At 38.4% G+C, this 14075-nt stretch overlaps 1 protein-coding gene across 14 annotated transcripts in view; it reads left to right on the top strand.

The window, feature by feature from the left end:
- Positions 1–3665: 3665 nt before the first annotated feature.
- Positions 3666–14075, top strand: part of LOC6588847 (restin homolog) — a 31965-nt gene continuing 21555 nt past the window's right edge. For 3 of the 14 annotated variants that reach the window (XM_026988385.1, XM_026988386.1, XM_026988384.1), the window contains exons 1-2: positions 3669–3889; positions 3997–4414. In XM_026988385.1, coding sequence (XP_026844186.1) covers positions 4096–4414 — 319 coding nt within the window. In that variant the 5' untranslated portion in view covers positions 3669–3889; positions 3997–4095. Of the gene's footprint in view, positions 3890–3996; positions 4415–8672; positions 8849–14075 lie in introns of those variants that run through there. The other 11 variants (XM_026988382.1, XM_026988379.1, XM_026988383.1 and 8 more) reach the window with 8 other exon arrangements.

The raw sequence follows: 14075 nt of genomic DNA, 5'->3' as shown, positions 1-14075 counted from the left end.
GACTCAAGGATGCAGTTGGGAGTTAATTTTAGCGGATCGGTGGGAATTTTTACAGCCACACAGCGATGCTATGAAAAAACAGAACACACAACACAACAACAACGGCAATCAACAACGCCAAGGAGGCTTCCAGCTCTATAGTTCTCGTCAGCCGCAAGTCGAACTCCGGCAATGGCCAGGAGCTCACCAACGTTTACTAATACTTCGATGTCCAAGTACGCATAGTTATGTAGGCCTTAAAAAGGCCTGCGAACTATGTGTTAAATATAATTACAAAAAGGCTATGATTTTAAGTGATGGATTAGGAGCTATTAATTTAATTAAAAATAAAAATACAGACTCGTACCTAGTGAAACTTGACATTCTATGGGTCCCTGGTCACAAGGGTGTGGCCATCAACGAAAAGACTGACATAGCAGCAAAAGCTGCTACAAGTGAGGGGGTTACAATAAATATAAAATACAGCTACAAGGAGGCTCAAAGAGAAATTAGGAACTTTTTAGTATACAAATGGAATGAGGACTACAGGATGAAGTGTATGCCTCATAGACTATTTCCAGACATACCCAGTAAACGCTGGCATTATTCTCTCAAATGGAATGCTAAAAGCATCAAGACCATTAACAGACTTATGACAGGACACACATACGACAAAGTCTTCCTACACAGAATCAAAGCAATTGACTCAAATATCTGCGAAACGTGCAATGTAACCGAATACGCCGAACACCTGATCTTCGATTGCCAAAGATTTGCCGGGCTCAGAAGGAAATGCAAAATCTTTAAATATTATAACAATTTACATCAATTATTAATCAAAAAAGAGTCGCTACATCTCAGAGAGCTGGCAATCTTCATCAAAACTGCTGACTTAAACTTTTGACCCCTTTTTTCTTCATCATGTTATAAAGTAAATTCAGTTTATATTCTAAAACAGTTAATTAATTTTTTTGTTTTATTTACCGAACTGTCAAACTCGCCAAACTGCATCACCAGTATCTGATCAATGTGGCTACAGTGCTACGATAAAAATTCCGATCATCCTTGGGATAATTTAAAAACCAAAAAAAAAAAAAATACAATAGTTGGAAAATTGAGGATATACACTATAGATATTATGACATTAATTTTTTAAGTACGAATTTATTTTAAAGATAGGCCGGCGGAGCATATTGCGGCGCTGAGGCCGCAAACCTCCGCAACCCCGAGGAGCGGTGTGGTAGACAGAAGTATGATGTATACAAATTTGTTAGTGCGAGTATGGCTGCTATGCATGGTATTAATGTTTAAAGCGTGGCGGTTGTGAAAAACTGCGACGGCGGCGGCGTGGCAGCCCCATATTTATAGGCGACGGCGCTCTGCCTCTGTCGGCAGCGCTGCTCTCAGTTTACATATTAGAGACGGCACCAGTGCTGCCGATTACGCTCTTTTCCCGCAGATGTGGCTTTTTTTGATGACCAAGCGGGGGAAATTTCTATAAATATCGTAGGAATGCGAATCACAAGCTAGCCCTTCAGAGCTGGATGAGTTAATGAAAATTCTATAAAATACATAATAATTATCACTTTATCAGAAAATGGTTAACGCCATTATTTAAGCTTTTTTTTTTTTGTTTTGATTGAACATTTTCAGCCCTTTTTTTTCGATTGTTTTAAGCTAGAAACTTTTTTTTTTAATAAAAAGCGGGCAGCACTCACATATTTTAGTGTGTTTGTGTGCGCAGGCACACGAAGCCAAAACGTATCTTGCTGTACACTGAAAAAATTTATTTCATATAAAGGAAGATGCTTTGCGCCAAACAAAATAAAAACAAAATATTCTTAGGAAACATTAGAATATTATTTCTCTCCCATATATAAGAAGAATTTTAGCTTTAAATTCCGGTAATTTCGAAGCACGCTCAACCCCTATAAGTTCCTTATGCCTCTACAAAAAAAAAAAAAGGGCAGCGAGCTGAAATGTGTTGGCTAATCAAGCATTGCGCACCGCCATCCATTTTTTCAAAAAAGGAAAAACGATCATCCCACTTTACGTTGAACATTATTTTTAGTGTAAAATTTCATTTTCGCAGAAAAAATCACGACTGACTGACGACTGACCGCTTCGGCAGCCGAGCAGAATTATGAAGCCGTTTGTGCATAGTCCGACTGTTCGTGTATGTATACATATACATGATATGTATGTATGTAATAAATATGCAAAAAGGCAGCGGCAGCATGGAGCTGGATTGGTCCGTGCAACTGCGCTCGGTTTCTGCCGGCCCATGGTGGAATTAATAATAAAGTGACGAATTGTCGAAAGAGGTTGTTTAGCGTGTACGAATAGATTTGTTAACAGAAAACAATAAAAATAATATGCAATGTGATATATTAAATGTGGGAACCTGTTGAATTTCTAAGCGTATGGACCTTAATGAAGAATTTATGTTTTTTTTTGGATTGAACCGAACCTACGGTATTTCATTTCCGATTTCCGTTGTGTGGCTGCTGATGAGATGGCGGGGAGATATAGGAAATATTGGATAATTATCGGAAACCGCTGAAATTTTTGAAAAAAATAGGTGTGACCCTAGCTAACAACTACCAAAATATCAGTACATTGTATCATCGATATAACGCCGAAATAATATATCGATAGCTGCATTGCAAGCTCTCCCAAAAAAGTCCATCCGTAAGTCAGTACCACAAGGTATTTTTAATACTTTTCGGCATTTTTTGAGGTCAAAATTTAACCGACGGTATATTTTAGCGCAGTTCAAGTGAAAGATATCGTGGTGTTTTTTGAAATTCAAAGGAAAGATGGCATGGATCTACAATAAAAACGTACAATCGTTTATATTTTCCGTCATTTACCTCAAGTAGTTGAACTATTTAAATATAAGGGGCTTAAGTGGGCTAAGTTGTTCAGGACCCAAATTGGGGCAAATACAATCAAAGTCAAGTATTTAATAAGCCAGTCAAGTAGAAAATTGACTCATTAATCAGATAAAATTATGTGGGTAGGGCTGAGAGGTCCATCTAGCTAGTAATAATCGACGCTAGTAATATCAAAAACGAGGAATATGTATAACAAAACTTGAATTCCTCAGTATTCGGTATTCTTTTCAAATGAGACGGTATATTTTGGTTTATTTCTAAGGGTTGGACGGTATTTTTGATCGAAAAATCCGCGGTCACACTTAGTCAGTACAAACAACAACAAAATTCCAACGCAACGAAAAAGTTGTCAAAACTCGGAAATTAGTCAAAAAATATTAATTATAGTGTGTAAATATAGCCGCGTAGCTTGTTAGAAACGTTTCGTATAACACGGTGTCGAAATACAATCCCAATCTCTTATCCGATTCGTGTACTCGTACCGTACCTTGCCCACAATCCCCAACCCCCTCTCCCATACGTCCCATAACTGTGTCAACTGCAACGTCGCGTGTGTGAGTGCTTCCCTTGCGCGCGTGTGTGTGTTTGTGCAAAGAGTGCACCAATTGATAAGCAATTTATTTCAATCTAAATATAATTCAATTTAAAACAATCTGTGCATATCATATCCCAAAATCGTATATACATACATATGTATACATATATAATTGTGTAAGCCTTATAAATAGATCGCATCATTTATGCAGATCTTGAGTTCCGCATTTTTTTGAATTTATAACGAAGCAACAACAACACAAGCGGGTTTTTTTGTTTATTTTTCAAGACCACCACCGAAAAAAGCAATACCGCTCCAATCAGCTGTTGGAGAGCGGCTAAGTGAGAGAGAGAGGCCTGTATGTGCGCGCCAAAAACGACACTTTAACGCACAGTGGGTTGATGCCTGTTTAAAGCTGATGAAAATCTTTACAGCTAAGAAAAAATAAGAATTAAAGAAAAGTCTACATTTATTCCAGGTAAGTGCCAGATTTCTAAAATAGAAAATGATTTCTGTACATATAACATGACTTAACTGTCTATTTTATTCCCTGGACATGGAATCTAAACTGAAAATAAATGATAGTTCACGATAGTTTTTATATCGTTTTTAAGTCCGTTGTTGTACGCGTGTGATCCAATCAAGTAACAAGTGAAACAAAGTAGGATAAAAAAATAGTGCAAAATGAGTGATATTTCGCCGGATACTCCTGCGGAGGGAGCAGCAACAACGCCACCAGCAGAATCGCCAGCAGCTGCGCCACCAGTAGAACCAGCAACAGAATCGTCAGACTCCGAGCTGACGGTGGTTGCTTCAAGGATACCAGCTCCCAGCATTCGCTCGAATATACCAACGCCCGCCTCCTCCGTGACCGGAGCAGCACCCACCAGCAGGCTGAAGGCGCCCTCCAACTTCGGGTCCACGACCTCCATCAGTTCCGTGTCGAAGATCGGGCGACCCTGCTGCAATCACACAACGCCCAAGTCGGGCCCACCTCCCAGAGGTGAGTTCTATCTATCTATAGATCTCTATGGTTTCAGGTATGGTGAGGGGTTTGAATGGGGAAGCAAATACAAATTGCATGGAACCTTGATGATCCTATTCGCTTATAAATCAGTGTATATACAGTAAAACTCTGTTAAGAGGACAGATACTATAAGTATTTGCTTTTCAAATACTTAAGTCCGCTCATGGAAGGTGTATTCCGAACAAAAATAGCATTAATAATGTTCTAAGGCCAAGTGTTCAAAGAGCCACGCGACATGTGACTTTCATCTTTTTTTGTTTTCTGGATTTAATAATGATCCGATCGCGAGGTTTTTCAACACTCGATGAAGTAAATTAGTGTCTGGGAATTACTCGTATTTAATAAAAACTCTCCGCACGTCCCAGAAAATATCCATCCTATGTATGAGAGATGCCATCGGTATTTGTGGTTTTTTTTTTTTTTTTTTGGAAGAGTCAAGAATACCTATAAATAACGTTGCTGGAGTTACTAGAATTACATAGAAACTGTGTTTTGTGAGTGTGTGTGGAATGATTCTCGGGATTTTGGATTTGAAAACGTTAATCTTAAAAATGTGCAATAAATGAAAAACTTTTCAATGCATGATGTCCATTATTTGATACCCTAGATCTCAATCCTTTACATTGAGTAGCAGATGATTGTTAATTTTCCGATATCTATGATATTTCCAAACCAATTATTTTGGTTAATATGCCTGTCCGCATAAAAGTCCGCATTGTATTCCCTAGGCTACATTTTAAAATTTTTTTTCCTTTTTCACTAGTCGAAAGTGTTATTGTGTTTGTATTTCATCAATTTCTACTACTAAGAAATACCTCGAATTATGTCATTTGGGAACTGCACTAAATCTGTGTTTACATGGGGGGCTCAATCGATTCAGCTGTAATTCCGGTTATAAGCAACTGTAGCCGCAACTCGTACAGAGATACGCACAAGATAAAGACTATACACAGAAGTAAAAGCAAATATATATAGAGGCAATGATCTAATAGAAACGATGATGATGACGATACACCCACACACTTGCTAAAGATACATATTTAAAAGAGAATTATATTTTGAGTGCATTTTTATTGCACTACATTTGACCTCCATGACATTATCAAAGGGGATCTTAAATGAAAAACAATTTCTGCTTAGGGAAAAGCCTTTTTTCTGAGGGATCACTTCTCACTGAATTGACTTGTAGGCAGTTCTCGTAATTCCCCTCATCAACTTATCAACCGTTTTGTTTTGCCAACAAATATTTCACTTAATTATGGAAACCACTTGAAAACTCCAACGCACAAGACAGAAATAAGCAAACAAACAAATTGCCACTCGCCCACTCTTTGCCGCAGATTATAATTATAGACCACCGAAAAAGTGTAAGGTAAGGAGAATTATGGCCAATTAATTGAGTGCCTGCTACCATTTAATTGAGCCGCCTTTTGTGGCACATTTCATCAGGCACGTAACAACCGCAACAACCGACCCTCGACCGTCGACACCGACCCACTAGCCTATATAGCAAACGATCTGTCTAACGATCCATCGATCAGCGGATCATTCGATGGGTTTTCTATTACACAAACACCCGCTCCATATCCACAAATTGACAGTCTCAATGCAACCGCAAAATCCGTACAATAGAAAGCCCGGGCGGTCGGGCAAATAGTTGGTCAAAAAATAAAAATAGAGCAATAGCAGAGGCAATAGTGTAAAATATTTCATTGTAAACTGAATCACGAGCTCTACATGGAATACATTCGCGCTCGTAGATACAAAGTACAGTGCGTTACAAAATTATACGACGTTGTGTATAGATTGCGCACGGGATGAGATTTCGACGGATAACCTTTTTTGGGACTTCAAATTCTATAATGCATTCCATTATAATATTTTTACGTTGAAACGTATCTGAAACTATTTGATGACTGATCTTACTTTTCGATGAGAAAGAGATCTCAATATTTCCCTGTCAGAATGGTGGCAACAAGACATAACTTTATTGAAAGGCTTTATTGGTCTGTAAAAATGATCAATACATATTGCATATTGTAATATTAATAAAATGCAATCAGAACCACCATTAGCCTTGGTATTAGATTCGATTGAAAATCTGTTTGAGATTGAATCATGTGCAAGCGAAGCTTTATATTTTCTAGAGCCTGCCTTTGAGTACCGAAACGTACTGTATCTGTACCTGTGTATGTATCTGTCACTCATCTCTCGCACGGCCCGGCACAGCACTTCAATGTCACGCGAATGAGACGACCTGGGGACCGGCCGGCAAGTCTCTCGATCTTTCTCTGCCCCTCTTTCGCTTTCTTATAATTGAATTTGCTCTGGCGATGACACAGAATTTAACGTTCTATATAAACACACACAGACACACATACAGATACAAACCTAGATACATGTATGTGTGTTTGATTTTTTCACTGCGCATTTGTGATGCCTTGTTCCGTTCTCGTCGTTTGATCTGATCTGTCTCTCTGCGGTCTGGGTGTCGGTCTAGGGGTCTGAGCCCGGACTCGTGGATGAGCTTATGTCACTTTTATTGATTTCGATCGGAACAGAAAGTGGGGCCGGGGCCACTCTCCCTCCTGCTTCTGCTCCTCCCCCATAGAACTGAAAGCTCATTTGTCTTGGACTTAAGATCGTATCGGGGGGCCTAATGGATGAGCGTTGTCTCGAAATGGGGATTACTCCGTTAGATTCCGCTTTGTTTTCGGATCCAGTGGGAGAGTAAATATTGATGTTTTGATTAACAATTTTTGTTTGGGCATTAACTATTTGACTTGGACCATTGATGGAGTCGTCAACATTTTCGTGTTTTAATTAAAGACACGTGGTGGATAAACCCACAAGTGGACCTAAAGATAATAAATCTGTTAATGAGAGTGGACCAAAAAACGATTGAGGATTGTTAGCATTGTAATTTATTTTTTACCATATTTACATCACAATTCCATTAAAAAAGTTAAAATTCACGGATGATAGCGATTTGAAAGGAATGCCGTTTGCTTATGAAAAATTTGTACCATCGTCATTCGAGAAATGTTGCAGCCTGTTTCTTGGAGTTCTAAATGACATCGTTTTAGCTGCATTTTCGCCCAATAAATAATAGACAATTTTCATAGATATTTTTCGTATTTTTATGTGTTTTTTCTTCTTTTAAAAACTGTTTACTCTGACTCTGAAAGATGTTTAATCAAAGGCATCCGCTACAGATTGTTCATCTTTTTTTCAGAGATAATTCAAAGCTGAAACGAAGAATCTAAAAATAATTGACTTTGATTATCGCATTCTCTCTTTCATTTAAGAATTTAATCTCTCGTGCAAAATGTGCAAGAAACTTCACGAAATGCGTGTAATTTCCACTTGGAATCTCAAAATAAATTTAGACACGGAGCGTTGTAGAGAGTGACTCAGAGCTCGGAGATGCCATTTGAAAAGTAATTACACGCGATTCTTAAAGTTTACCAAAACATTGTTAAACATTTTTAAGTCTTTTTGGAGGGCTCTACTTGTACAAAGCAGAATCCTGTGACATGGATCTCTCAATCTCTCACGGATCTCTATGTCTCCAAACAATTTCCCGTGGAAAATCTTTGAATTTTTTCTCAAGTGATGCAAAAATTGAAACTCCATTACAACCTTATCCCAAAAGATTGCTTAAAATTTCCGCAGATATAAGACAATTCTTCAGTAATCTTTTTAATGACTTCTCTGGTTCTTTCTTGCGTTCATTCATTGATAAAAGCTGAAAGCCCAAAGCCGTTAAGACCCAGACAGACACCACTAAAGGGGCGCCAAGAGAGCGATCAATCATAGATCGTAAAGAAAAGCAAAGCCCAGAGAAACACAGACGAAATATTGTAATAATAACGTGGCCATGTGGCAACGCTTTGGCCGTGCGAGTAGCTCTGCATTTGTTTGCAAAATTTATTAAGCTGTTTGGTCTGTCCGCAGTGTAAAAATAAAAAGTACACGGCAAAAACAATTCTTTTTACGGCTCTTTTTCTTACGCGTGGCCCAACGCACACACAGAAAAAGCGGAGCAGAGCGGAGGCATTGCCACACACTCTCGCAAACACACACACACAGAGACCGACAGCACTCCGCAACAAAGCTTGGGTTTTGGCAAGCTCTCTCTCTTTCAATATCTCTCTCTCTCAGCTGGCACAAAGCTTGCGGTGCCATTCGCCATGTGGGCTCTGGGGCTGGGACTTTTTTGTTACTCCAACGACTTCTCGCGATACGGACGTGTTTGGCGCGCGACTGCGGCTCAGATGGCAACCAATTGAACTCGATCGGCTCTATACTATAGCATCCATATAGTGACAACGCAAACGAAAACTGACTCAAAATCAAGAGGCACATATAACAGAAACTTAATTTCTTTTGTTATAAAGCGCAGATAAGGTGATTTAATGAAACAAAAAATTAGAGACAGAGAGAGAGTGAAACGACGAGAACGAACACTTTCGAATGAACTGTAAAAGCAAAAGTGTTTGTGTGCTGTGACCCTTGGAGAAAGGGAATTTTTGCTAAGGATATTTTTGGCAAACTTCTTCAAAAAGCCAAAGTGTGTGTGTGTTGTGTGATCTCTTCGCCTGATTCCTGTCTTTAGATATTAGGGAAATTAGGGAATTTTATTCCCTGATAAGAAGCAGTGCAAAAGTATTGTACAGTGCATGCTAGGATCTGTTGTCCTCTCTCTAATTGGTTGCTGTCCTGAATGGGAATTTATTTATTTTTGAGAATTTCCCTCCCAAGAACTCCACGTAAGAGCTGAAGCAAAAGTGAATGTGATCCCTTGATCTCTCCCTGGGTTGCTGTCCTTGCTGTTTGTACCCAAAAAAAAAGGAATTTATTTATTTATGGAAATTGTATAGTTTTTGCATTCATTATGCAGTTTTGTTTCATATTTTCTTGAGTGACAGCCTTTGACCTTGTACTCAAAATGTATTCTTTTGTTAAAATGGTTTTTTGTGTGAAAATAATGGCCACATTTTGATTTTGCTTTCATCGGCAGGCTGTTGCCTCATAAATATTTATTTTTGTGTCATTTGTGTTCTCAGACAAGCCCAGAATTGGTTTCTTTTCTTGAACTATTTTTTATTGCATTTATTTGCCGATAAGATATTGATTTAGTTGGTCTTCGTTTTTCATCAGATATCTATGTTCTAATTGGCAACATTTATTGTAGTTTCCTATCATTTTGTTTGTTTTGTTGTTTTGGGTTTGGCCCCCAGTGTAAGATAATTTTGTAGTCTGGGCATGGGGCTCATGGAACTTTCAAATGTGTGACGAAATTGTGACTAATATTTCGGAGCAATATTTTCTGACGGCTGCGAAAAAAATTAGGTATTTTTTAATAGGCAGGACAATTAAAAACTTAAAAATATGTAAAAGAAAGACTGCAAGAAAAGGTTGTTAAAAGTTATGAAAATAAATATTTATTGAACGTTTCAAACTTCAATTCGAAATTGCCTTAAAATTATTATTGAGCAATAAACAATTGTATCTAACAGATGAAATCTAAGAAACTGGTCTTTGTAAACTTAAAAGTGTTCCCTTTGTTCCGCCAAAGTAGTTTACCCTTTGACCTTTATGGCACTCGTCCAACCACTCTGTTGGGGCCCCGTTGCCACTCACACCTCAATCGTTGCAAATTTTACGAAACCAATCGGGGATTTTCCGCCTGTATCCGCCTGTTTTCCTGTTTACAGTCACTTGGAAAAGTCAACCGATGACTTGTACTCGTAAATGGGACACCAAACGCGTGTCCCCCAACCTCTCGCCTCGCATTGAGATGGCGGATAACCTTAAGGCATTCTATATCTATCTATAATTAATATCTACGAATATCTGTGCAACAACAAAATTCAAAACTACAACAAAAGTCTATTGCCGAAACACCACGACGAGCGAACGAACGAACGTCGCTCGCTTGTGGATTGTATTGAAAATTTGCGGTTAACCGCTAATTAGATATAAAAATGTTGTTATTGTTGAACAAGATGCAGATACAGAGATGCAGAGATGGAGAGGCTAAGACAGATACAGATGCAAATAAAAAGATACAGCGACAAATGCTGATTTTGGTCTATAAATATGTACAATATTTTTTGGCATGGAATTTCACTGTCGCAATAATATTTGCATATGGCCAATTTCATTAAGGTTTTCTTTGATGCAGGGATTGTTGGGTATAAAGTTGACCAAATATTGCCGCCAAAATATGTTAAATATTTCACCACTTACTCCTTTTTCAATTATATTATCATTGGCTACAAAAGTATCCCCATTTTGAGAGTGCTTTTCTGTTTAGATACTTTTGATATTTAGTGCAAATAAAAATCTTAACCCCGAGGTATTCGCAACATAGATATATCTTTATAGTTTTACTGGTATTTTTTATTCCGTTTGTTGACGTCTTATTGCCATATCAAAGTCGAGCCGGCTCTAACACTCTATGCAAATTTGAGTTTTTATATTAGCTTTTTGTGCGGTTAACTTTCTTTCCGTTTTTGCCGATTGGCTTTCTTTTCTTGGCCACGTTCCGTTCGCTCGTGGCATAAGACGCACATTTTGTCTGTCAATTGTCTAAGCCTTTTGCTTTTTAGATCTGGCCAACAAGTGTTGATTTTTTCCATACGTTTCGTTTCGTTTGGCTTTTGCTTTTTTGCTTTTTGCATTGGCTTTGACATTGTTATTTGTTATTTGGTATTTTATCAGCGATGAATTTATGTGTGTGCTTGTTGTTTCTTTTTTTTGCCTTCTATCGGAGCCGGCACAACAACAGAGGCAGAAGCAAAAGCAGAGGAGTCTGATAACAGCAATCGTGTTGCAGAGAAAGACACACATTTTTATTCCAAGTGAATCGACGGGCAAAATAGTAGTTCCGCCTCTGCCTCTTCCTCTGTCCCTACCTTTGCAGAGGTGGTGGTGCTGCTGTTGGTTTTGTTTTTGTGGCATTGCCAGCTCAAAATGTGGGGAAATCTTATCTGCAAATTAAAATTCCTAGAGAATTAGCGTGGATGCTGATAACGATGCTCCAAGAGAGAAGAAAAGTTATACTTCGAGATGCGAATGAAAAAGAAATTGTTGTACCTGTAAAGCATTATTGGAGGCTGATAACGTTGGTGTTTTATTTTCCATAAATTTTGAAGGGAGAGACTAACTGTTGTTGTGGAAGATTCTTGAAAAGAATTCGTAAAGTGTGTGGAAGAGATCAAATAAAACAATTAGCAGTTTTCAGTCTTTCTTCTTTCGAGATGAGAGAGGGAGAGACAGAGCAACCTCTTCATAAGGCCCTAAAGGGTAGAGAGGGATAGCTGCAAGTACTAGTACTAAAACTACCGTAAAAACGTTAGTGGAAGCTGTTTTTTTCTAGGGAATTTTGTTGTGCAAAAGAATATTATAAAAGGAAGATACTTACCGATGAGAAGGGACCCAAAAAATGGGATTTTAATCTGTGTAGAAATGTGTAGAAAGCCTATGGAATGGAAAACCTGGGCACAAACAACAGAAGTCTGGCTTACGTAGAATACCCTACTTGTAATTTCTGATCCAACGCAATATCTAGAATAATATACGAAGACATTTTTTCAGAATTTATACAGGTGGAAAAGTGGTCTATAGAACCCCATAAAAATGTCTGGAAATTATGAAAAATGTTATAAAATGTCTGATTATGGCTAGATTTTTTTACAGAAATAATCGATAGAAATATCACAAAAATTATAAAATTTAAAACGCAAAAAAAGGCGAGATGAAATAAATGAAGCTTCTGCTTACACAATTGTAACTGAAATATGGAGACAGAAAAATGATTAATGTGACACATTTATGTACGGATATACTTGGAAGTATATATAGTATGAAGATTACACAATCCACCTGTGCAAACAGGTGGGCGTGCCATAAAGCCCATTTTGGAGGCAGGCATCATCAGGCCTTGACAGAAAGCAGCGCTGTTCATCTCAGCTGCCAAAACAGCAGAACACCGACTTCTGTATGGAATATAGTATAGTATATATACGAGAATATATCCGCTTATATATTTGCTCTCTCTCTCTGTCTCTGTGTCTCTCCTCATAGACAATAAAGATCTGTCTGGCGTCATTCCAGTCAATTTAGTTGGTTTGTTTACAAAAATATATGCCCTCTTGTGTTGGTTCGTTCCATTCGGTATATTTGATTTATATTTTTTGCTGTTTGAATGATCTCAGCTTTGTGTTTGTTCTACAATCATTAGGCGGGCGGCACTCGGCACACGGGGCACTCGTGGGTGGCGTATGAGTAATGCTGTGCCGATGCTGTTGGCATCGCGTATACGCACCATGCCGCTGGCCCTCATTTGCCATGCAATTGTTGCTGATGTGTTTGAGCCGCTCATTTATGGCCATCTAATTGCCATAAACGGTGTTTTCTTTTGGCTAATTGCATTTCACACGCCTCGAAAATGATTTTTATTATTTATTATTGGGTAGTTTGTCGGTTGCCTTTTACTTTTCTTTCTCCCGTCCAGCGGTAATTTAATTACAGTTTCCTCAGCTGAATGGAAAAAGTAATCAACCGTAAAGAAAAGTTCAAGAAAAAGGGTGTTCCCGCCCTTCCTTTGGGGTTTCTTTCTCTCTTTCTTTGAGATTATGAAATGATATTTCAGTTTTGTTGCCCCTTCTTCGGGCTCATTTGTTGCGTGTAAACAAACCCATTATTGCCCTTACTTGTTGACCATTTTGCTGGCTTTGTTTCGTAGATGTTTTCATGCTTCTAATGAATTATTGGCCAGCCCGCTGGTCTTTGTCATAAGCCTAATGGAGGAGTTCATTAGGGGACCACACAGGGTATATCTCTGCTGAGATAGAACAGAAGTATCTTCGAAAATACACTTGATATAATTATGGTTAAAACTTGGAGAAGTCTTTGCTGATATATTTTTGGTTTGTATTTGGAAACCCACTAGAAAAGGGAATCAGCAAACAGCAATCTCTTAGGTTCTTTGAACATTCATTTTTTGTTTGCAACCTCTAGACAGAACCGAACCTCTCACTAATTGTGGCTTCGGGTCTACACTCGTTGGGTGTAAATCCATACAAAACCCCCCATCCTATTCGCCGGCTCTGCCTACAATTTCCATTCTCGAACTCAAAAGCTAAACAAAGTTCAGTTGCCAGCCAAACGCTTGAGGTTTCCAACAACAATTAAACAGCCATTTTAATCACTTTTTATTCTCACTTTTTGTAGGTTTGTTGGTTTTTATTGTTTCGCTTACACCCGAGTGGTTTTAATTATTTTGCATGCAGCAATAAGAACAGAGAGAGAGGGAGAGAGAGAGAGAGAGAACCAGGAGCTCAAAGCAAACCCAAAAGCAAAAGTCAAATAAATTAACACGTCACTTACACAATTCTCGGGGCGAAACACTCGAGAGGAGAGTCTTGCTTCAGTGGGGGCCCCCTCAAGTGTTAAGCTTCAAAATTTCAGAACAAAAATACAATACATACTACTCGAACGAACAGTGATATTTTGGGGGGAAAAGCAATTTGTGAAGTGAAGCTTTGCCCCCTAGCTAGTGTGATATCAATTATGAAAGATGATTCTTTGCTTCATTGATTGAAGGATCTGCTGGAGAGTTCTAAGG

The sequence above is a fragment of the Drosophila persimilis genome, unplaced genomic scaffold (assembly GCF_003286085.1).
Source record: "Drosophila persimilis strain 14011-0111.01,24,50 unplaced genomic scaffold, DperRS2 tig00000191-arrow-pilon, whole genome shotgun sequence".
Classification (NCBI taxonomy): Eukaryota; Metazoa; Arthropoda; class Insecta; order Diptera; family Drosophilidae; genus Drosophila; species Drosophila persimilis.
Note: the sequence above shows the minus strand (reverse complement) of the source record. Positions and strands in the feature narration are given on the sequence as shown.